General features: G+C 38.7%; 1 protein-coding gene across 1 annotated transcript in view; it reads left to right on the top strand.

The window, feature by feature from the left end:
- LOC134574757 (uncharacterized) overlaps positions 1-18,570 on the top strand; it is a 62,241-nt gene extending 43,671 nt beyond the window's left edge. The window contains exons 11-15 of the mRNA XM_063433848.1: positions 846-1,019; positions 1,953-2,041; positions 4,820-4,973; positions 9,883-10,046; positions 18,420-18,570. Coding sequence (XP_063289918.1) covers positions 846-1,019; positions 1,953-2,041; positions 4,820-4,973; positions 9,883-10,046; positions 18,420-18,570 — 732 coding nt within the window. The remainder of the gene's footprint in view (positions 1-845; positions 1,020-1,952; positions 2,042-4,819; positions 4,974-9,882; positions 10,047-18,419) is intronic.
- The last annotated feature ends 6,713 nt before the right edge of the window (positions 18,571-25,283 follow it).

Below are 25,283 nucleotides of genomic sequence, written 5' to 3'. Positions count from 1 at the left end.
GAAAGGTAGGACATAGTCTTGCAGACAGAAATTACAGATGAGAAGTTGTTGATGAGTAACAGTATCAAAAGCAGCAGAAAGGTTAAGGAGAATAAGAAGAGAGTAGCAACCACCGGATTTAGCAGCAATTAAATCACTAAATACAATTAAACGGTGTGTGTGGGTGTAATCGGGGTATACACTATCTTTTTTGGTTTTGCATTTGGTATATTTATATACCTGTTACGTGTGTATATTTCCTCCGCCTTTTTCTTTTGTGTGTGTGTGTGTGTATATATATATATATAAAATCATTACTACCTGGATTCCAGTGGTGTTTTTTTGCAAATCACATTAAGATGAAAATTGAACAAATCACATAAACGTTTGACGTGCACTAAAGCACTACTTATTTGAAACATTCATCATTGTTATAGAAACTTAAGTGATCATCACTTCCTTGCTTAATAAATATTCACGGAGTATGCTGTGCAGGCTTGTGATTTGAACTAAATGCAGGAATTTCAAACGTAAGGGGTTTTTAAATTATTTTTTGCAAATATAAGTTTTTTTATATTTTTCTATATAACAAATGACATAAACACAGAAAGGATAAACTACAGCCTGGAATGTCCCTTAATGGTTATCTCCTCCCTTATTCGTCATAGTTTTTTTTTTATATAATAAGTAATTCATATGTACTAAATATGTTTTATGTGGTGTGATTGTATACTTGTCTATGGATATCTCTTTTGCGTTTTTGTAAACTAAAAAATAATGATAAATATATGTGACATAACAGTGTTACGCAAAAAAAGATTTTGATTGTAGACTCACAATGTTAATGATAGCTCTCCGTTTCTTAGGTGTGTAATCTTGATAATTACAGACAAACATTGGAGGAACTCCACACCGACATTGATAGAATCACTATCCTGTTATACCTCAGACAGCTTACCATGGCTTTGGAAGAGCTGCACTCAAAAAACATTGTACATTGTGATTTGCGGGGCAGTCACGTTTATATCAATCAAGAGCAGGTATATCATATATAAATTTTTATATTTTGTGATACACATATTCTAGCAATACTAACTATCCAATTTAGATCAGATCGCTATTTGCACAGTTTATGCTAAAGTTGAGTATGCACATTGTGTGTAATCAATAAGATTTAAGCTTAGGCACATTTTCTATTGCTTTGCAATAACCATAAAAAATAGCTTTTTATATATTTTCTCATACTTCTTATATGAAAGAGATGTATTACTCACAGAAAGCAGAAAAATACATTTAAATGCATTTCTCGGGAGCAAAAAGCTTGTGAAAGGAATTGGTTTCATGGTTTCCCCATCAGTACACGTATGCTAGCCAGAAACCATCACCTCCAGCAGGGGTAAGCAACCTTCTGTACTTGAGATGTTGTGAACTACATCTTTCCTGCTTCATTGCCAGAATTATGGCTGTAAAAGCATTATGGGAGATGTAGTCTATAACATATTGAGAGCCAAAGGTTGCCTATCCCTGACCTCTAACATGGATGATATTGAATGAGCCTCGTACCCATCGATTGATGCAGATACTCTGTATGCTATATTTCCACCACAAGGAAAATACACACATTTTTAAAGCAAAAGTCTAGGACGATGGGAGCAAAAACGATAAAAGTGCTCAAAATATATCAAGTTTAATCTCTGCAACTCTCTATATACATATGTGAGGTTTATTTGGTAAACACTGAATTGCAATGCGTTTTTAAAATGTTTCCTAAATAAACCCCTACACTTTAAATTCAGTCAGTACCCAGTTACTTGTTTCTAAAGTTAAAATTAAAACACTTGAAAGAGAAATTATTCTGTAATTTCTATCGATTTATGTAATTCATGAATTTAGCACGTGGTTCTCACTATTAAACTCAATTCAAAGCGTTCAATGCAATTCATTATTGTCTACTTTTCTCTTTTAATCACTAGAAGACGCTTAAATTGGGCTGCCTTGGAAGAGCTGTTTCTTTGAAAGGAAACCATATCATCAAAATGATGCCTTCAGAAGCAAAAAAATGGTATTGAATTTTTTTCATTGGTGCAAGGATTAGTTACATTTTCTTCCCTTTATTTTCAGAACCATACCTGTACTAAGCACAATAATTGCTATATTTTGCTTCAAGCTTTAATTTTCCTCCTACACTGAGGTAATACTTAACTGAGTGTGGTAGTGGCAGATTTTGGTGAAACGTACACTAATATACTCTCTGTCTAAGATAAAATAATAACACTCCAATTTTCATACCAATTCACTAAGTATCACTTACGGACATGTGGTTACTAAAATCAGTTACACTCGGAAGTCAGTTTAAATATCCGCATTATTATTTATCATGTTTCACAGGCTGGCATTTGAGTGTAGCTGATTTTAGACAATACATCTGTTGTTTGGAAAATAGAAAGTGCAAGTCTAACATTTTATATACACTAAATGGCATCATCGTTTAACAAGCACAACTTTGCCAACCTCAGATTTGTCAGATTTATGTATGGCTGAAATTTTCAGTATGTCCAAATGAATTTAGATGAAAATATATGTTGTCCATTGTTCAATTTGTTTTGGAAAAAAATTGTCTGACTCTTTAGGTTCAGACTATCCATTCTTACGAATGGAATGCCACGATGACTGGCAAATCTTTTTTTGGTTTCAAAAGTAGATAACTCCCTAATATGGTACACTTATGTGTGAAGGTTATAACATTATGACAGGGGCTATGTTTCGTAGATAGCTCTCTATTTTGGTATCTTTAAATATGGATATCCACCATAAGGGTACCAAATTATGGAACTATCTACAAAGCAGCTGAAAGATCAAAATTAAGAAAATTACTTTTTGTGAGATGTTTAGTATATATAGCTCCCTTATTTGGTATCCTTAAATATGGAAATCCACTGTAGGGTACAACATTAGGGAGCTGTCTACTAAGCAGCTAAAATATCAAAATTAAGAAACACAATTTTTTCATTTTGGTCTTTCAGTTGTTAGTAGATTCTTCCTTAACTTGGTATCCTTATGTGGGATTGATAGTTTGGGGCATAGCACTCCATGAAAACCACAGAAAACGCAATTTGCTATTCATTAACTTAAATTGCAATTTCACAGATTAAAAATATCCCTTTTATTGGAGTAAATGGTATGCTTAGTGAGACCAGGCATGAGGTCTCACTAGGCAAGCTATATCAGTAAAATTACCTCTTCAGTGCTGCAGTGGATAGCACCATGATCAGGGTCGGTGCTACCATAAGGGCGCAGAATCCGTTTGACCAGCCGGAGGGCAGCACACAGCACAGCGCCCCCCTCCAGCCAGTCAGTCAATGAAGCCTGGCTGAGCCACAGACTGTGGCAGAGGAGCTTCTGTAACCTCTATCAGGTCTGACTGGAAGTGCTCACTGAGAGTACTAAACGACTTCCTGCCAAACAAGGTAGAGGTTACAGAAGATCTCCTACCACGGTCCATGGCTCGCCCATCCAAAAGGAGGGAAATAAGTAGGCATGGGGGGACAAAGTGGGCAAGACATAGAGTGTGATATGAGACACATGAAGGGGCTGGGGTGGAAAGATACATATGGAGGGGCTGTGGGGAAATGAGACACATGGAGGGCCTGGGGGAGAATGAGACATATGTAGGAGCTGTGGGGTAATGAGACTCATGGAGTGGCTAGAGGGGGAGAAGACACACATAAAGAGGTGGGGGGAATAAGACACAAGGAGGGGCTGCAGGAAATGAAACACATAAAGGGGATGGGGCAATGAGGAACATGGAAGGGCAAGGGGGAATGAGACACGTGGAGGGACTGGGTGGAATGAGACCCATGGATAGGCTGGGGGGTAAGGAAACACATGGAGTGGATATAGGGGGAGAAGACACACATAGAGAGGATGGGGGAATGAGACACAAGGAGGGCTGCAGGAAATGAGACACAAGGAGATGTTGGAGGGCAGAATGAGACACATAGAGGGGCTGCGGGACAATGAGGAACATGGAAGGGCATGGGGGGAGGACACATGCTTTGGAGACTAGACACCTGGGGGGGATGGCGCCTTCTTGGGAGACTGGACACTTGCATGGAATTTGTTTGGCATAACAAACAAATGCCAAGCAGGTGTCCAGTCTCCTGGGGCCTAGTTTAATGATTGGCTAAAGTAATACCCAGTCTTTGGGTCCTATTATATTTTTGGGTAGAAAGGGCCCAGTAGATGCCTACTCTCCAGGATCCTAATATCATTAAGGGCTGACAGGGCCACATCTCCCAGGCTCTGAAACATCTAATATGTTTGCCCTGAAAGGACCCAGAAGATGCCCAATATTCAAATTCCTGCCACAAAGTATTTTACTTATTGAGCAGTGGTTATAGTGCCGTGAGTGCCCTGGCACCATCTATGTGTAAGTAGTCAAATATATAAGAATGGTTTGACAACTTACCTGGGTTCCCCAGGACACCCCCCAATACATCCCCAATGCTTCTGCCATTGCTTCAGCCCATGCATCCATGCTGTAAATGTTCAACCTCATACCCAAAGGTTAGATTTAATTTATTATTTAATTGTGATACAAAATTCTATGCAAAACAAATTGCGAACAGATTTAATCTTATTTTGCCAGTCATGACTTCATATTGACATTAGTGTGGGAATTCATGAAAGTTATCATCTTGTTCTCAAGTCAATTTGGTGCCTTTCTAAATACGAGTAAACACTATGTTGTAAATTACGTTGCCTTATGAGAAGTGAGTGATTTAATGCTTCCTGTAGAACTTTGCTAATTTGGGAATTTATTTTATTTTTTTATTTTTAGGTCCGCTCCAGAGGTCCAAGCCAATGGAATTTATTCACGTGCTTCTGATATTTTTGCTTTAGCGATTGTATTCTGGGAAGTTCTTAGCACTCAGACATATATCATTACACAATTACGTCTACTCAAGCCATTTAAGAAATGTAAAAGCCACATGGTAAATTCAGTTCTTTTTAATGATTTTCAGTGAAATCAGTTAAATAAAATAATTGCAATACACACCATATAGACCAGATACATAAACAATTAGTATGGCAGAATGGGAAGTTACTCCAGTGAGGAAGGAAACAAACTTCTACATGCAGGACGATTTTTTTCATTATTTTTTTATTTTACATCAGGCAGAAACTTCTCAAAGCAGAAGCCTATTATAAAAAGAATAATCAGTTGGGTAGTTACTTTCTCAGGCACCACCCACCTCTGCCAGAATGCCCCCCATGTAACAGTCAGCAGAACAGAACTTTGCTTCCACAAGCCTCTATTAGTTTGGTAACATAACTAGATATCACTGAATACCTGAACACTCCATCTCTCTTTTAGTGAGGTAATTGAATGTGCCTTTTGCTGAAGTCTCAGGTTTCTCTTGAGACTAGCAAAGCTGTGGTATGACCTGCATAACATGAAGGAACAATATGTGACCGACCAATGGCCACCGGCATTTGTGATGAACATTTTGAACATTTTGTCATTGGTCAACTGCCAAAGCCTACAGGGATACCATATATGTATAGTCTGGCAGATTGGTCAGCCCGTATAGCGCAGCAACCACACAGTGCTGGTCATCAAAAGACAAATTCTAGCCTGCTGACTCACTCCTGTAGTACTTCCCCAACAGAAATAACAGCACTTCTCCCATTGCTTTAAATCAGTGAAAGAATAGTACTATGAGGCTGCTGCTCGTATCTTCTCTATGCTAGTGACCTGGGGGCAGCTGCCCCCCTTTCCAGCCATAAAGGATCTAGCCTTGGGCACAAAACAAAATTTTGGTTCATCCAATGTATTCAGACAAAAATACATTTTTGTTCGTCCAAACTGATTGTCGTCCACTAGACTGCTTGGTACAGGCGAAATTTGGCCAATGATTTTGGATCATAATTTCATTTGGATTTGCATCTTGCATTTGTACTTAGGAAGGTCTAAATTTTATATCTATATAGCTTGTAGCTCCTTTCACTAAGCAGCTGAACACATCATAATTAAGAAAAATATTCTTAATTTTCTACTTTTAGTTGTTACCAATATAAGGGAGATTGAAATTCTCCCTGATGCTACACATCATGATGTGGGGTGTGGCTGCTTACTGTCATAAAATAGACTAGCTATACTATATCTGCCTGGTCATTAATCCTTGCCCCCACGGTAGGGCAATTAAAAAAAATAAAGTGGGATGGATAAGTGTACCCCCATGCTCCCACCCATGAGTTTCAGGTCAGGGTCTAATATAATAACTGGAGGATGGACTTTTTGCCTCCCCCCCAGGCCACACCAAATGGTGGTGGGTGGGGATGTAATACAATAATTGGGGTCAGGACCTATTGTCCCTCAACCACCATTCTTTAGAGGTGGGTGTTGGCTCTAATAAAACAACTGGGAGAGGTACCTATTGGGGCATATAATATAAAAATGGGTGAGGAACCTGTTGACACCCCAGCTTCCACTAATTGGTGTGAGGACTCTATTTCAATAACCAGGGGAGGGACCTATCGCCCCTCCTATCCACACCCACTGGCAGTGTGTAAAGAATAATAATGAAATTATGTCCACTTTCCACTCCACCAGCTGCGAAATTTTGACCTAGGTGTTAAGGGGTCCCCAAGTCCCTAGCCATCCCCTAATACCTTTAATTAGATTTTGCAAGGGTCACCAAAACAACTTTAGCTTAATGAAGCAGTTTTGGAGTATAGACCTCGCCACTGCAGTCTCATTGCTCAATACTCTGCCATTTAGGAGTTAACTCACTAGTTATACCTTCCCGCATGTAACTGCACACTACCTTCCTCAACATTTCGTGTAAAGTAATATCTATCGTTTCCATTCCTTTATTGCACACTCTGTTTAGTTTAGAATGTGTTATGTCCTGCAATGTAGCTTCCTAGACCTTGTAGGAGCCCTCTGTGCATGATTAAAGTTTAACTTAAATGAAAACAAAACTTTTTTTTTTCATACAGCTGTGTGAGTCAGCCAGGAAAGTTATGGATAGGGCTGCATGGACAAGACAGAAATAGTGTGACAGAGTATTAAGCAGTGAGACTTCAGCGGCATGATCTATGTACAAAAACTTAAGTAAATAAATTAACAACCACATTGTCAACAAGCAAATGGATTATTGCTTCCTTTGTCGCATTTGGCTGTTTGTCATTCTGAAGAATGGCCAAATTGTTGAAATTTCCAAGCAACTGCCCAAATCTAAAATGAGTCCCTTAACATACATTACAGAAAATGCTATTCAATACCCATCGGATATATACTTTTTTTTTGTTTCTATGAAGTATACATTTCTTTTTATTCACTAAAGTGTGAATTATCAAGATGTCATTATCAAGAAAATTAATTCTACTCAAGACTTGAATTTGGTCAGGATGAAAAAAATGGGTTGAAAGTAGTAAAATTCCAACTGGATTGACAATTCTCATATTTACCAAAGCTAATTCTAGTTGGAATTCACTGAACCTGACAGAATTCACAGTGTTCTGCTAGATGCATTCATTGTTCAACCTAGTTGCCTACAGGCTGCTAGCATTGCCATTGTGTATTGAGGAATAAAAATAGAACTGCATCACAGGGGGAGCCAAAAACCTACCTATGAAGGTATGCACAATTTGGCATGCTGTGATTACAACTTTTATAGTAGTCACAGAATCCATAACTGGTACACAAAAGAATATATTTGTAGAAAATACATCCTGCAATCCTGCAGGCAATGTAACGATGAACATTCTGACACTTCTCATTTACACATTTTATCACAAACCTAGGTCAAATTAGTTAATTTTTTCAGTTTTTTTTTCAATACGTGTTTTATTTTTGTTAAATTCACAGAAGATGAATGTCACACTACTGCACACACCTTATATGTGTATTCCGCTACTGATTTCAAGTACAGTGATATCCCACATGTATAAATGTTCCCCTAAACCAACCCTTGATCAAATCCTTAATCCAGTACTTAATTCAAACCTTAATCTAACCTTTAGAACCAACCTTTAAAACCAACCTTTAAAACCAACCCATAATCTACCCATAATCCAACCTCTAATCCCACCCATAATCCCACCTCTGAGGATTTTGTAGCTCATTCAGTACTTACAGCATGAGAGGGAGAGCTCTCTTATGCTGCAGCTCCAGCACACATCGGTTGACGCTTGGCAGCTGGCAAAGCCCAGCACCGATCACTGGGATAAGGTGCATGCAGGGAGACCTCCTCATATTCTTTTCAGAACCTGAGTGTCTCCTTCATAGCAAGGGGGACACTAAATGTTTCTTACCACATTTGAAATTATAAATTCAACTACTATGAACTATGTGCCACAATTACCTGAGAGCTGCACATTGCTCTTCTGTCAGTCTGGAGCCACTAATTGTTAAATTGCAATCCCAGATTTTTGAAGGCAGCAGGTTGGGATCAGTGATTGAAATACTGTGGCTGAGTGAGATTGCTCAGCACCGGTATTTTAATGGCTATGGGCAGAGCACTCTTTCACTTTGTCCTGTCTGTTGTCTTTGCAAGCCCTACCCTGCTTTCCCAGTCCAGACTTTATGTGGATGCCCAATCAAAGACTTCCTAATGCAGCTCAAAGAGAAGTCTTTGCAAAGCAGATGTGATGACCAATTGCCTGTCTCTTGAGTTTAGCCTTTAGTTTTAAGTTTGAGCTAAACAAACCAAGAAGTAACAGGGCCTTTTGACTACTTCAGAGTTTCCAGTACTAAAGTAACCCCTACCAGTCCAGGATTTAGGGATTACCCTTTGTGTCTAAAGTGTTTTTTCTTCTAAAAACACCTTAGACACAACTGGGTAATCCCTAAATCCTGGACTAATAGGGAGTATTTGAGGACTGGGTTGGGAAACACTGGTCTACTTGAAAGCCAGAGGGTTATAATAAGGCTAATTTACAAAAGTGCAAATTCAAATTAAATCTGCACTTTTTGTACAATGAAAATGACACACTTATCATATATTAAGCATTTCAGCAAGCTAAAGTGCCAAATTTTGCAAACCAGACTCCAAATTATCCTAATTTGACCTGCACTTCAGCTGGACTAAAAGCTGCCAGATGCTATTGCTCCCCAGTTTCTAGAAAGAGCCCCATCCTATCCGGTATCACTGGTGCTTTTAGTGCCGCCAATGGACATCCCACCAAAACTGTATATTAATAGCCTCAATGACCATGAGGGAGAACCAAAGACCATTAGGGGCACAGGGCCGACTAGTGACAGGTCACTGTGGTAATTTACCGTTGCCATCCCCAAGTCATGGGGCCCTTTCTTGTGACTGAGCAGCAATAGCTGTCCAGTCACTAGATTTAATAACATTGAGCGGCTGACTGCTCACTGTTTAGTACACATTTGGTAGTTCCTGTCCCTTCAGGCTTTTTAATGTAAGAAGAGAAAATATAGTCTTTTTATTACTGCTTGTGACACCTCTAGTAGCAGTCATTCAGATTGCCACTAGAGGTGCTTCCTGTGTGTTCCCCATAGAGATGCATTGATTCAATACATCTCTGTGAGGAGATGCTGATTGTCGCAGCGATGCGTTTTGCTATGCATGCGCAATAGCTCACAACGATTTCCTATGGGAAAGCATTGGATTGGATGAGATCATCATGTTTGGAAATTGGGAATGGCATCTGGCAGACCTGAAGTATGGAATGAAATCGATCAAAAATGGTTTGCCTACTTACAGTAATGTGGACTGCCATGGCACTCCTGCTTGGAGTGTTCATTGAAGCAACTTCTAGTGGGGTTTTGGAAATTACTTTTTTTTTTATCCTTTTATCCCCTCATTGTTCCAGTATTTTTATTTTTACTGAAAAAATGTTTTTTTCTTTTTTTCTTTTTTTTTTTTACAGGATATAGATTTTACTTTTCCACGCAGTACATGTGCACAGGATCATATTTATAAACTGGTGGAATGCATGGTGGAATGCTGGAACCCAAATCCAATCAAGAGACCAAAACTTTCTAATATCAAACAAGTCATTGATGAACTGAGTGACGGCTACATGACAAACCGGTAACTTTATGATTGTATATGTTTTTGTTTTTTTACTTGATCATTATAAAGAAGAACTATAACCAGGAAAACCACAGTTAATGCTTTTTTTTACAAATGAAAACAGTCTTTCCCACAATTTTTATAATGAAAAGAACTTGATAAGTGATTTAATTGACACGAGAAGTCTTCACACAGCATCAGTTAATTTCTTATTAAATTTAGCTCTGAATAGGTAATGCTAAGGTATTCATACAAGGTTTAGTAATATGCATGCTTTCCCAAACGCCTACATATTCAAGGATCATCCAATGTGTTATCACCTATTCACCTATTATTTAGATCCCCATATAGTACAGAAAACATTGTAATTGAAGCATTGTTAGGCTTACTACAATGATCTTTGTGGTGTTAAAGCTAGGAGCAGCGACAAAATTGTGAGAACCCCTGATGAGAGAAAACCAATAGAATAAGCTAAATCTGAGAAAAATGTGACTTAAAAGGCATGAAAATGAGCCAGTGAACTGCAAAAAATAATTATTTGATATAATATTATGCATATAATTTGCAGTACCTGGATACGAGCATTTTGCTGTAATTTGGTTCACATATCAAATGAGAAATATTAATCTATAAATGAAAAAAGGAGCAGCAGTAGAAAAAAAATATTTTTTCATTATATATTTAATAAATAGATAATATTTAAATATAGATTGTTTCACTGCTTCCCTTTCTTTTCCTCTGTTGCTCACTTCTCACTTGATCTGTTAATACATTTTCTTGATCTGTTAGTTAATTTTCACAACAAGTGTATGGTGACTTAACCCCTTCCCGACCGGTGACGGCAATTTTCCGTCAACCTTGTCCTTCAGTTAAGGACCGTTGACGGAAAATTTCCGTCATTTACTAAAGTTAACCCCAGATTGCGGCGATCGCGGGGTTAACGGTGCTCCGGTCTGCCTCTGCATTAGAGGCAGACCGGGAGCACCGGATCGGGCTGTCCCAGCTCATGTGCCCGCTCTGACAGCATGTCAGAGCGAGCACATGTGCTGTGTATACTCACCTTCCGCCTCCCTGCACTTCCGTGTTCACGGTGAAGTGCGGTGAGACGGATCTTCACTGATCCTGCCCCCTGTGTAAAAATAAAATAAAAATAAAGTTAAATCCCACCCCCCCTTTCCCCTGATTTAATAAAATTAACCCCTTCCCTGCCAATTGATCACTGACTACAGTGATCAATTGGCAGGGAATACATTTTAATGTAATCTGATTTTTTTTTTAACCCCTGAGGGTTCATTATTTTAATTTTTAACCCTCAGGGGTTAAATGTATTTTATTAATTAATTTAAATATTTAAAAATTATATATTTAGCTAGCTGGGATGGGTGGAAGTTAGTGGGGAATTGGGGGATTTGGTGTTAGGCTAACTAGGGGTTAACGTTAAAAAAACTTTTAAAATAAGCTTTAAAAAGGTTAAAAAAACTTTTAAAAATGTTTTAGTAACGTTTAAGCAAAAAAAAATACCACCCCCCCTTTACCCAGTCTAAATAAAAATTAACCCCTTCCCTGCCAGTTGATCACTGCCTGCAGTGATCAAAATACAGATCACAGTATTATACTGTGATCTAATTTTTTTTTTAAGGATTAACTTGTGTTTATTTTTTTAACCCTCAGGGGTTCCATTTATTTAATTAATGAATTTAAATATTTTATAATTATATATTTTGCTAGCTGGGGTGGGTGATTGTTATGGGAAAATGGGGAATTTATGGTTAGTGCTGCTTACTGCTAGTTAGGGGTTAACGGTAAAAGAAAAGTTTAGAAAAAAATTGAAAAGTGTAAAAAAAGTTAAGATCGTGTAAAATATTTAATGAGAAAAAAAAGTTTAAAGACGGGTTTTACAAAGTAAAAAAAGTTTTACAAAGTACATTTAAAAATGCTCATTACCACTACACTTGGTACAAGCTAGCGGAAAAATGATCCCACGCTAAGGTTCAAAATATGCCTTTTGAATTACCCTGGGATGTCTTCTTTAAGAAATGGTATGCCTTTATGGTGTAATTGGATTATATAGCCTTGTAAAATACTCTAAAATGGGACATGAACAAAGCGTAAAAATTCAAAGTTTGAAAAAAAAAAATGGAATGGCTGTGTCTCAAATGTGCCCCTTCAATGTCCACATATACCTGGCAAAGGTACATACGGGGGTATTGCTGTACTCAGCCAACATAACTGAGCAACATATGCAGTAGTATACAGTCGTAGTACACAGAAGGTTTGCAAAATATACTGCGCAAACTCACTTTGTGTGTCAAAAAGGCAGAAAAAATGCTTATTACCACTACACTTGGTACAAGCTAGCGGAAAAATGATCCCACTCTAAGGTTCAAACTATGCCTTTTGAATTACCCTGGGATGTCTTCTTTAAGAAATGGTATGCCTTTATGGTGTAATTGTATTATATAGCCTTGTAAAATACTCTAAAATGGGACATGGACACAGCGTAAAAATTCAAAGTTTGAAAAAAAAATGGAATGGCTGTGTCTCAAATGTGCCTCTCCGATGTCCACATATACCAGGCAAAGGTACATACGGGGGTATTTCTGTACTCAGCTGACATAGCTGAGCAACAAATGAAGTATTATACAGTCGTTGCACACATACGATTTGAAAAATATACTGTGCAAATTCACTTTGTGTGTCAAAAAGGCAAAAAAAACGCTTATTACCATTACACTTGGTACAAGCTAGCGGAAATATTATCCCACGCTAAGGTTCAAAATATGCCTTTTGAAATACCCTGGGATGTGTTCTTTAGGAAATGGTATGCCTTTATGGTGTAGTTGTAATATGTAGCCTGCTCAAGTGCTCCAAAGTGGGACACGGACGCATCAAAACCCTCCATGAAAATTCACACTTAAAAACCTTAACTTGTTACGTCTCTTTTACAGCAGTGTAACTTCACAAAATAGTGTCTAGGTCATACATTGGGCATATTGTTTTACTCAGAAGACTTAGCTGAGCATAATTTGGGGGGGTTGAACTTAGTGGCACATATGAAATGTACAAAATGCCCAGCAAAAATGTAATCCGTATGTAAAAAATGCCCCAAATTATTTTTTACCACATACTTTGGCATATATTGGTGAAAAAATGGGGGCATGTTAAGGCACAATATGCACCATATGAGATACCCTGGAGTGTCTACTTTTACAAATGGTAGGCCTTTGTGGGGTTTTTTTGAACAGTCAAACTGCTATAATACCCCAAATGGAAGCATTGGCCCATTAAATCCGCCTCTCAAAATTCTAATGTAAATGTTGAAACGGACAGGTCTCCTATATGGCACTGTAGCTTTACGAAATAGTGCCAAAGACATACAATGGGGGTATCGTTGTACTCAGCAGAAGTAACTGAACACAAAATAAAACTTTGTACAGGAATAACACACACCAACTTTACAAAATACACATGAGAAGTTCTTTGTTATAAGTTTGTGTGCCAAAAACCCCCAAAAACTAAATTTTACTCCAATATTTAGCACAGATTGGCGGTGAAATGGCTACTTAGAAAGTGTCAAGACAACCTTAGGACAATAGCCTGTGATGTCAACTTTATATAAATATATACTTTTGTGTGGCAATTTTATTTTCTTTTATGGCTATTAAACTTACAAGACAAACATACCAAATTCTAAAATCGCTCCATATTAAAAGTTTATTTTACTCCTTGTGCTTTGTGACCCGTAACTACCAAAATAAACTGAAAATCCCAGACACATTATATATTCTGTAAATCAGAACAACTAAATGAATGTATTTGTAATTACTTTCTTTAACCTGCACTAACTAGGCACACATTATTATTGCAAAAACTGTACAAAAAAACACAACATTTCTCTTTTTTTTTTTGCATTTTTCTGTATTTTTTTTAATAATACATAAGCATATATATATATATATATATATATATATATATATATATATATATATATATATATATATATATATATGTTGCATCAAATTAAAGCCCTTTATGTCCTTTAAAAAACAGTATATAATATGTGTCGGTGCAATAAACGAGAGAGAGGCAAATTGCAGTTGAACGCATACAGTAAGAAAATGCAAAAATTGCTTGTGTCATTAAGCCTAAGACAAGCTTCTGAAGCTGTGTCCTTAAGGGGTTAAACATAAAACTAAACTTAGCTTAATAACGAACAGCTTCCCAAGGTAACCTTCCGAGCTGGTTACCACAATAGCAAGATATATGGATGAAGAAAATAGGGATACAGCTGTATAATCTAGAAGAGATAAATCAACAAAACATAGTGTGATATTGATATACAAAAATGAAATGACACGCTTGTTATAGGTTACACCTCACGAGATATGAGTTTTAAGATAATGCCTTAACAGTGCCTCCTTTGATGGTGATGGAGGGCTATGTCGACCTCCTCGCTGTCACTGATACTTTCAATTCAGTAAATGCATTATAAAATACTGATTTTTCCAGGACATTTTGGGCCAATGTATATGTAGTAAAGCAAAGACAGGAAGCCACTCCAAATCTATATTAGTTTTATCATTTATAAATTGAAAACGTGTTTCTAAAGCTTTTTTGATTTTTGAACAGCCCCACCAAAAACTTACCCTCTTTTTGAAAAACTCTATAGCAAAAAGAAGAGGAACTCTGATACATCCTTGCCAGTATAACCGGCACCAGATACCATTTGTATATAACTTTATATTGTTTTTCTATTGGATTTAGACATGGAACCTATTTACGTGTAAAATTAAAAGCTTTACACCGTGCATCGTGTTCAAGATTACATTTAAGATCTCTCTCCCATTGCTTCTTCTGGGAGGAACACTCCACAAAATTAGTAACGTGGATTAATTCAGTAGCTTTAGTTAATATCTTTGGAACTGTTTTATTACAAAAAAATATTTTTTAATACCTTGTTATATTAGGACTAATTGTAATTAGATGATTTTGATTTTGAGATGTTTAACTCTAAGATAACTAAAAATTTCAGAATTAGGCAAATGAAATGATTGAGCTAAATTTGCAAAAGACATCAGTTTACCTTGATATAAAATCTGATCTACTCAGTGTATTCCTAGATTTTTCAAGTAGCTAAAGATAGATTTTCTACATTAAATTCAATAACTGAGAGACTTAAAAATTCCAATACTGCATTATGTATTGTATCCCAATAGTCTTTTTAAACCCGATACATGTGGTAATAAGTTGATGTAGTATTTTGTTATTTTCTACATAGGAGGTCTGTACTTTACTATTTTAAGTATTCTAAATAAGGCTATTGAGATCATGTATTCTAAGGGCATCTGCTTCTATTCTATACTATTATTCTCTAATAGCTATTTGAGTTTGGGTTCTGTGAACAAGAAATAATATGTTGGCTAAATACTGAAATCTAATATTTCTGGTAATTTATGCCACCATCTTCAGATCTTTGAGATAGGACACATTTGCTTATCCTGAGATTCTTGCCTTTCGATATAAAAGAGGAGAAAGAAGTTTGTAGAAGGGATAACCTGCTATCTGTGACTTTTAGAGGGATAATTTGAAAGAGATAGTTCCACTTTGATGATATATAAGAGTTTATAATGTGAATTCTGCCCCACCAAGATATATCAAGGCACCTCCATTATTTTAATAACTGATTTGTAGATTTAAGAAAATTCATAAAATGAGTCTCCATCATTCTATCAATGTTTTTAGTGATTGTAATCCCCAAATAATTAAATTTATTTCTAGTCCAGATGAATCCATAGCTCTCTCGTATCTTATTCTGAATGTCACTGTCTAATCTCATCTCCATTAGGATCATCTTATCAATATTCAATTAATAGTTAGAAGCAAGGCTATACTAAGTAAATCCTTTCATCAAGGTGTCTAGAGATGTTTCAGGGTCTTTTATATTTAATAAAATGCTGTCTGCATACATGGTTATTTTATATTGCTCCTTATTAACCCTGTAACCTTGAATATTTTGGTTATTCCTGATACTTATGACAAGGGAATTTATTGAAAGGATGTATTATAAAGGGTATAGTGGGCAGTCTTGCCTGGTGCCCTTGCTAATTGTAAACCAGTCTGAGCAAATATTTGGCCCTATAGTTCTGGCTGATGGATTTTTATATAAAGCCATAATTGCCTCTAAGATCCAGCCCTGTATGTTAAATGATTGTAGCGCTTGATTTAAAAAAGCCCAGTTGAGTCTATCAAACGCTTTTTCTGCATCGACAGAGATACTTAAAAGTGAGGTGCCTCTTCTCTTAGAAACATCAAGGATATCAATTATTCTCCTTGTATTAAAACCTGATCATCTCCCAGGTATGTATCCAATTCTATCTGGATGAATTAACCTATCAACTACTTCTTTCAATCGTTTAGCTATGATAGATGAAAACCGTTTGACATCAGTATTTATTAAGGAGATAGGTCGATAATTAGAAACCTCATGAGGGTTCTTTCCTTGTTTTATTATGCAAAAATGTTAGCTCTGGTCATTTCTTGTGGAAAGGAGCCTATTTGAAGAATATTATTAAATAATAGGGTCAGATATCTGCTCAGCTGTGGTTTGAACACACGAAAAAATAGATTAGAGAGTCTGTCTGGGCCAGGAGTTTTAGACATCTCCATGTTAATATGCATAGCAAAGAAACATGTGTCAGTTTACAACTTACGGACAAATAGCAAATTATTTTATTTTCATATATTTCAGAAGAAATAGTATCCTTCTTTGATTTGTTCATATTAAGTCAGTAAATTACTGTAATAAATGTATCGCTTTAGTAAAAGAAGGCATACACTAAATAATTTGCTCCTCAAAAGAAGGAAATGGCTTAGTTGGTATCACACTTTTCATAGTTACATAGTTACATAGTTAGATAGCTGAAAAGAGACTTGCGTCCATCAAGTTCAGCCTTCCTCACACCTGTTTTTTGCTGTTGATCCAAAAGGCAAAAACAAAATAAAAAAAATAAAAAAACCCCAGTTTGAAGCACAATTTTGCAACAAGCTAGGACAAAAAATTCCTTTAAATTACTTTACATCTTGTTAAATTGTTTTGTTTATGCTAATGACTTTGGGTCTTATGTCAGTTTAGAAGTAAAAACATTTCGTAGAATATTGCAGTTTTTCTTGAGTAAGGAATGACAATAGAAAGGAACAAAACGAAAATGAAATAAAACAAAGTCAAATAAAAGACAGAGAGATTGAAAGTGGAGATGAAGTAGATAGTTGAGTCGTATTTATGAGTAGTTGGAAGAAAGGATTATTATGTCACAATTTTCTGCTCATTGTCAACTCCTAAATTTTGCGATATCTCTGTATCATTAATCTTATTATTACGCTGCACTAATTATTCTGATCATGGGTACCAAGCATGTAAATATTTTGTGGTGCCACCCAGAATAGACCCCTGAATCGATTCTGCAGTTTGAATCTCTATCATATCAAGCCATTGTTTCTTAGTTGGTGTACATGTTTGTTCCAGAGGACAGTTTTAGCGGTATTAAGGAAGTGTCTCAAAATTGCATTTTTATAGATAGATATTGCCATATGTAGAAGTACTAAATCTGCATTTTCCTTAATTATTATCTCTGTTAAAAATTGTTTTCAAATATGTTTAATAAAAATTAGAAAAGAGACATATATGCGCCTGAACCACTACATTAAAAGGTAGTGTTTTTTGGTGGTTTAAGTGTTCCTTTTCACTTGCTTGAACATATTGAGTGGGCACCTAATATAAACACTCACAACTACAACATGCTCTCTTACAGATGTTTTATGATAGAGCATTGTCCGTTGCAAGTTATTTACATTCACTGTAAAATGTGAATGTAGCTATTTGACAAGTTCGCCATGAGCAACAGTTGCACTCATGGTTTTTCCAAATAAATCTACAACCAAGAGTTAAAATACATATACCATAAACATGCTAGGCAGGGTTTATTGGATATATGCAATGCTCTCACTGGGTAGAAAAGGGGGGCCTGAATTTGCTGAGAATTCTCTGCCACTTCTAGGTCTGGGAAGTGTTCATTCTAAAAGCTTCAAATCAAGTGCACCAAACACACGTACTTCAAAAGTGAGTATATTTTCCAGTTTTTAAAGGTGTAATCAATAGAAAGCATCACAAATGGGAGTTTATCAGTGCAATGGTTACTAGACATAATCTAAAGTCACAGCAAAAGTTCAAAATCACGTATTTCCATATTCTGTTCTTACAGAGACACTGACAAAACCTGGGCTTATGGTGTGTCTCGAGGACTGGTTTGGAAACCACTGAATTAAAGTGTATTTTAAGGATAATCATACAATAATCAGATCCAACAGTAAAGTGATATTATTTTTTTTTATTAGGACTGAGATCATAAATGAACCTTCAGATGATGATGATGATGATGAAGAGCTATATCAATATCGATATTCTCATGATGACGATGCAATAGTATATGAAGAATCAGAAGACTCTGAGTCCGAATTCCCTGTTTATGATAAATGTATAAGCTAAAAATCATTGATCCCTAGAAGACAAATAAAAAAAAATGTGAATATAAAATAATGATATTTCTCTTAAGAATAAGACATCAGCTTATTCATGCAGTGCTATTCGCAAAAGTGAGAATTATTGAGAACTCAAAGTGAAATCAAACTGAATTTCAAATTTAAGGCCAAAATAGCTAAATTGGAAGAATTTCTGAACTTTTCTCAATTCAGCTGTTTAAGCCTTCAAGTTGGAATAACCCTGATGGTGTTTCTAGAAAATAGAAGCCACAAATAACTGGACTGGAGAAAATGTTCTGTGGACCTATATGTCCAACTCAGCTATACTAGCTTATCCCCTTAAGGATGCAGTTTCAGGCGTAATAGGTCAGCATAATGTAAGATTTTCGTCACATGCCCTTAAGGGAACACACTCTGCAATTCTCTTTTCAATTTACTGTATTGGGGATAGAGTTAAAAACAATATTTAAAATAAAGTCATGAATAAAACTGTTATATATTGGGAAACAAATTCATCCTGTGTAATAACTACAAATACATTGCTTGTTAAAATATCATTAACTAAAAGGACTGAAGTTCAAATTGTAGGTGAAAACTTAAAGCATAGCTGACTTAGATAATTTTTGCAATTCAGCTGTTTTGGCTTTAACTTGACATTGAATTCATATTGAATTCTCAATTTAGTAAATAGCCCTGTTAGTCAGACATGACGATACTAAATATCTTCAGGTACTGTTATTGACTGTAAATTAGAAAGCAAGACAATGAACTGATAGGACACCATTCAATAAATGCAGTTATTGTCACGATTCGGGGAACCCAACACGCTAACACACACACAGACACACACACAGAAAGTGTGCAGTACCGGACCTTAGAGTGGCCGGGCTAAGCACACACAGAATAGTCAGGAGATAAGCCGAGTAAGGGGAACCAGAAAACAGAATAACGAGAAACAAGCCGAGGTCAAAGGGTAGGAGAAAGTCACAAAGTCAGTATAACAAGCCAGAGAGTACGTAACCAGAAAGCACACGTTCAGTATCAATACATAAAGCAAAGACCACAACAGGGCACTGAGAGGCAGGAAAGGTAAGTATAAATATCCTAGCCTTAATTCTGATTGGATAACTTCCAATCAGAATTAACAAACACACGTGGGGGGTATCTATACCCCCCACTGTGATTTTTGTACTGTCGCTTTAACGCCGGGTCACGTGAGTGACCCCGGCGTACTGATATGGGTGCCGGCTCCCAGCATGCAGCGTTAGACATGCTGCCGCTGGGGGGAGGAGGAGGAGAGGACGCGAGCGGCGTGTCAAGAGGAGAGGATGCCGCTCGCCGACCGGTAAGAGGAGGGGGGACCGCGGGCAGCGACGGACCGAGGGTGAGTGCTGCGAGCGGATTGCAGCCTCCCCTCACCGCTGCCCGCGGAGCCCTGACATAACCCCCCCTCGAGGACCGCCCAGAGGGCGGGAAGCCGAAGGCTTCAAAGGAAACCGCGCATGAAAGGAGCGGATCAAAGAGGGCGCTTCCAAGTCAGAGACAGAAACCCACGACCGCTCCTCCGGGCCGTAACCCTTCCAATCAACCAGATACTGCAACCGACCTCGAGATAAACGAGAATCAAGGAGAGCAGCCACCTCATATACGTCACTAGAGACCGCGCGGAGGGCATCGGAACGCCTGAGAGACCCAGAGAACCGATTACAGAGCAAGGGCTTCAAAAGGGAGGTGTGAAAGGTGTTAGGTATGCGCATGGAAGGGGGCAAGGCCAGGGAGTAGGATACAGGATTCACCCTACGCAACACCTTATAGGGACCAAGGAACTTGGGCGCGAACTTCATCGAGGGAACCCTAAGGCGGAGATTCCTAGAGGACAACCAAACCCTATCACCCGGAGCATAAGAAGGAGCCGCACACCTACGACGATCAGCAAATCTCTTTTGAGTAGCAGCAGCACGACAAAGAGCAGCATGGACCTGATCCCACATCTTCCGTAAGGAGGCGAGGTGCTCGTCCAAAGCAGGCATTGCCTTGTCGGAGAACACACCGGGAAGGACAGCGGGTTGGAACCCATAAGCCACCATAAAAGGACTTACGCCAGTAGAAGAATGAGACACAGTGTTCCTGGCAAACTCAGCCCAGGGAAGGAGACGGGACCAGTTGTCCTGGTGTGCATTCGTGAAACAGCGTAAATACAACTCCACAGACTGATTTGCTTGTTCGGCAGCTCCATTAGATTGCGGATGATAGGAGGAAGTAAACGATAAGGAAACCCCCATCTCAGCACAAAAGCCTCTCCAAAACCGAGAGACAAACTGAGGGCCCCTGTCAGATACGATATCTTGTGGTATACCATGCAAGCGGAACACTTCTTTGGCAAACAACTGAGCCAACTGAACCGCAGAAGGTAGCTTCTTAAGCGGAATGAAGTGCGCCATTTTGGAGAACCTATCCGTTACAGTCAAAATTACTGTCTGCCCATCAGATGAAGGAAGATCCACAATAAAGCCCATGGATAAGTGTGTCCACGGTTTCTTGGGTACAGATAGGGGCATAAGGAGTCCCAGAGGTTTGACATTAGGTTACTTACACTGTGTACAGACAGGGCAAGCCTGCACATAATCTACCACGTCTTTTTTGAGTGAGGGCCACCAAAACTGTTGGAAAAGACCCTTGTAAGTCTTGGTAACCCCTGGATGACCAGCCGTTTTGGCGGTGTGAAATAAAGTTAACAACTTCTTTCTGTCTTTTACTTTCACGTACAGCTTACCAATAGGAGTCTCAGAGGGTGCTTGGGATTGGTATGACTTGATACCATCAAGAAAAAGAGACGAGTTAACCAAACGGGTAGTAGCTATTATATTAGTTGTGGGTACAATGGGCTCAGGAGTGGAGGTAACAGAATCTACAGGTTCGTACTGGCAGGAGATAGCATCAGCCTTGACATTTCGATAACCAGGCCTTTATGTGATTATGTACTGAAAACGTGAGAGAAATAAAGACCATCTAGCCTGACGGGAGGATAACCTCTTAGCATCTGCGATATAGGATAGATTTTTATGATCGGTTATAACCAGAATCTTGTGTCTAGCTCCTTCTAACAAGTACCTCCATTCCTTAAATGCCATCACTATAGCCAATAATTCCCTGTTCCCGACGTCGTAATTCTTTTCAGACTCTGACAAGCGTTTAGAAAAGTAACCACAGGGAAGGAGGGGTTCGTCATATGATTGTCTTTGTGACAACACTGCTCCTATACCTGATTCAGAGGCGTCTACTTCCAGTACAAAGGGAAGGGAAGGATCAGGATGGTGTAACACAGGGGCAGTGGCAAATGCCTTTTTTAGAGTCTCGAAGGCCACAATAGCATTAGGATTCCAAACCCTGGGGTGTAAACCCTTTTTTGTCAGTTTAGTGATAGGGGAAATAATGGATGAGAAGTTTTTAACAAACTTTCTATAATAATTGGCAAACCCTATAAATCGCTGTATTGCCTTAAATCCTTGGGGAAGGGGCCAGGACAATATGGCTTCCAATTTAGAAGGATCCATGCTGAATCCTTGTTCAGAAATAACATAACCCAGGAATTGTACAGAAGTTTGGTCGAATAAGCATTTTTCTAATTTACAATAAAGACCGTTCTGCAACAACCTCTTAAGCACCATCCTAACATGAGTATGATGTGTCTTCAAATCTGGAGAATATACAAGTATGTCATCAAGGTAGACTACAGCACAGACATGCAGTAGATCTCTAAGGACATCGTTTATGAGATCCTGAAAAACGGCAGGAGCATTACACAATCCAAAAGGCATGACCAGATACTCGTAATGCCCACTACGTGTATTGAACGCCGTTTTCCATTCATCGTTCTCCTTGATACGAACAAGGTTATAAGCCCCCCTGAGGTCTAGTTTAGTAAAATATCTAGAACCTTTGACACGATCAAACAATTCGGTAATGAGGGGGATCAGATAGGCATTTTTAATCGTTATATTGTTTAGGGCTCTGTAGTCTATACACGGTCTCAAATCGCCCTCCTTTTTTGCCGCAAAAAAGAAACCAGCCCCGGCAGGAGAGGAGGACCTTCTATTAAAACCTTTACTTAAGGCCTCCCGTATGTACTCCTCCATGACCTGGTTTTCTTTCTCAGAAAGAGGGTAGACCTTACCCCTAGGAGGCATAGTACCTGGTAATAGGTTTATGGCACAGTCATACTCACGGTGTGGGGGTAGCTTATCTGCCTCCCTTTTTTCGAAAACCAAAGCAAGGTCTGAATACACAGAAGGGACAGAAACAGAAAGCGGTTTAGCCGTGGGCACGTTAAGTAAACAAACGGGACGTACTTGGGCCATACAGTCTCGTTGACAGGATTCCCCCCAGGAGAGTATGTCTAAACAACCCCAATCAAGTACTGGGTTGTGTTTCACTAACCAGGGGAAACCCAGAACAATGGAAGCAGTAGGGGAGTCAATTATTTGGAAGGTTAACCTTTCCTTTTGTAAAGCACCCACAGACATAACTATATCTTGGGTTTCATGGGTCACCAGAGGTCTCTCAAGTGGTCTACCATCTATGGCCTCAACGGCCAAGGGTGTGGCCTTTTGGATCAAAGTCAAGGCTGCGGTTCTGGCAAAGGTCTCATCCATAAGGTTGTCAGCCGCACCTGAATCGATCAAGGCTTTAGTTGTTATGGTGGTTTTATTGACCAAAAGAGAGACCGTAATAAATGGTCTGGAGATGGACACATGAGGGGACAAAGTCATAACACCCGAGGCCGACCCCTCTCTAGGCCTTAGGTGCTGGAGTTTCCCTGTAATTTAGGGCATGTATTACAGTGGTGCCCCCTCTTTCCACAATAAAGACATAACCCCTCCCTTCTACGATACGTTCTTTCAGCCTCAGTTAACCCCGTAGCACCCAATTGCATGGGTTCAGGGGATGGTTGCCTAGGAGCGGGTAACGCTAGTAATGCAGTACTGGGTAGAGCAGGTAACACCCGTGTATCCAGCAGTCTTTGACTACGTCTCTCTCTAATGCGGTTATCAATAAGGATTACATAGTCTATAATATCATCTAGAAGGACAGGCAGTTCCCTGGATGCTATCTCATCCAGTATGTAAGCGGCCAAACCCTCCTTAAAGGCTGTTACGAGGGTGTCGTTATTCCAAACCACTTCAGCTGCTAGAGTGCGGAATTCGATAGTATAATCCGCTACAGATCTGTTACCCTGTCGAACCCTAAGCAGAGCTTTGCCAGCAGAGGCAACCCTGCCGGGTTGATCAAACGTGCGCTTGAATGCTGACAAAAAATCTGCAAAGGACATAGGAGACATATTTTCCCACATGGGGTTTGCCCATGCTAAAGCTCTCCCAGACAGGTGGTTTATCAAAATATAGAAAATTTTCTCCATACTTATCGTAATTTTCTTTTCCTGGCTAAAATTCATGGCAGCATCACTAATGGGTTAGCTCCGCCCCTAACATGAACAGGACAGGAAACAATCAATCAATTAATCAACCAGACTATAGGTATAAAAGGTCCCTCCTCCTTCCACCCCACAGTCTAGTATAAAGCTTAAAAAACAATTATTGGGAGGGTCGCTGATGCTGCCATGAATTATAGCCAGGAAAAGAAAATTACGGTAAGTATGGAGAAAATTTTCTATATTCCTGGCCATTCATGGCAGCATCACTAATGGGTAATACCCAAGCTCCGTAATCAAGGGAGGGTAAATAAAAAACGAGACTGCAATATCATGCTGCAAAGGAGAATTTATTCACGATAGATTCACTGAGGACAAAACCCCTCTACCGAAGGATGATGATGAAGGGACCACATCCAGTTTGTAATGTTTGATGAAAGTTACCGGTGACGACCAGGTGGCTACCCTGCATATGTCATCAGAAGGAACCTCTGCCCAATTAGCCCAGGAGGTGGCCAATGCTCTCGTAGAGTGCGTCTTTATCTTTTCCGGAGGAGATATTTTCTTTAGTTTATATGCCATAATGATGGTATTAGAAACCCAACGCCTTAAAGTAGCTGTTGATGCCGCCTCCCCTTGTCTGTATCCTGACGGGATAATAAACAATTGCTCCGATCTTCTAAACTTGCTAGAGACCTCAATATATTTCATGACACACTCCCTCACATCCAACTGATGGAGCTTAGCTTCTTCCGCAGAAGAGGGGTTCTGGTAAAAGGAAGGTAGAATCACTTGTAGAGCCAAATGAAAACTAGAAACCACCTTTGGTAGGAATTCCATATTAGATAATTCTATCATGAAAGACCTGAACGTGGTCAGAATCACTGGAGAAGGCTTGAATCTCCGACATTCTTTTTGCTGTCGTGATTGCCACCAAGAACAAAGTCTTGTACGTCAGATTAATAATACCCAACTCATCCAACGGAGCAAAGGGGGTTTCTGACAACACATCCAGTACCAAAGGAAGATCCCATGGAGGAGCATAGTTTCTAGAAGGAGGTCTTATGCGTATAGCTGCCTTAAAGAACCTCGCAATGATGGGGTCTAATGCCCAGGAGGTGTTACACAGGGCTGATAGGGCTGATGACTGCACCTTCAGAGTGCTTAAGCCCTTTTCAAGACCTTCGTTGAGGAACTCCAACACATCCAAATTCGAAGGCTGTAGGAAATTCTTGGACTTATTATTCGCCCATTCACGAAACACATCCCATATCCTGTGGTAACATGCAGAT

This window comes from Pelobates fuscus, chromosome 10 (assembly GCF_036172605.1).
Source record: "Pelobates fuscus isolate aPelFus1 chromosome 10, aPelFus1.pri, whole genome shotgun sequence".
Classification (NCBI taxonomy): Eukaryota; Metazoa; Chordata; class Amphibia; order Anura; family Pelobatidae; genus Pelobates; species Pelobates fuscus.
This window is presented reverse-complemented; position numbering and strand designations above follow the sequence as displayed.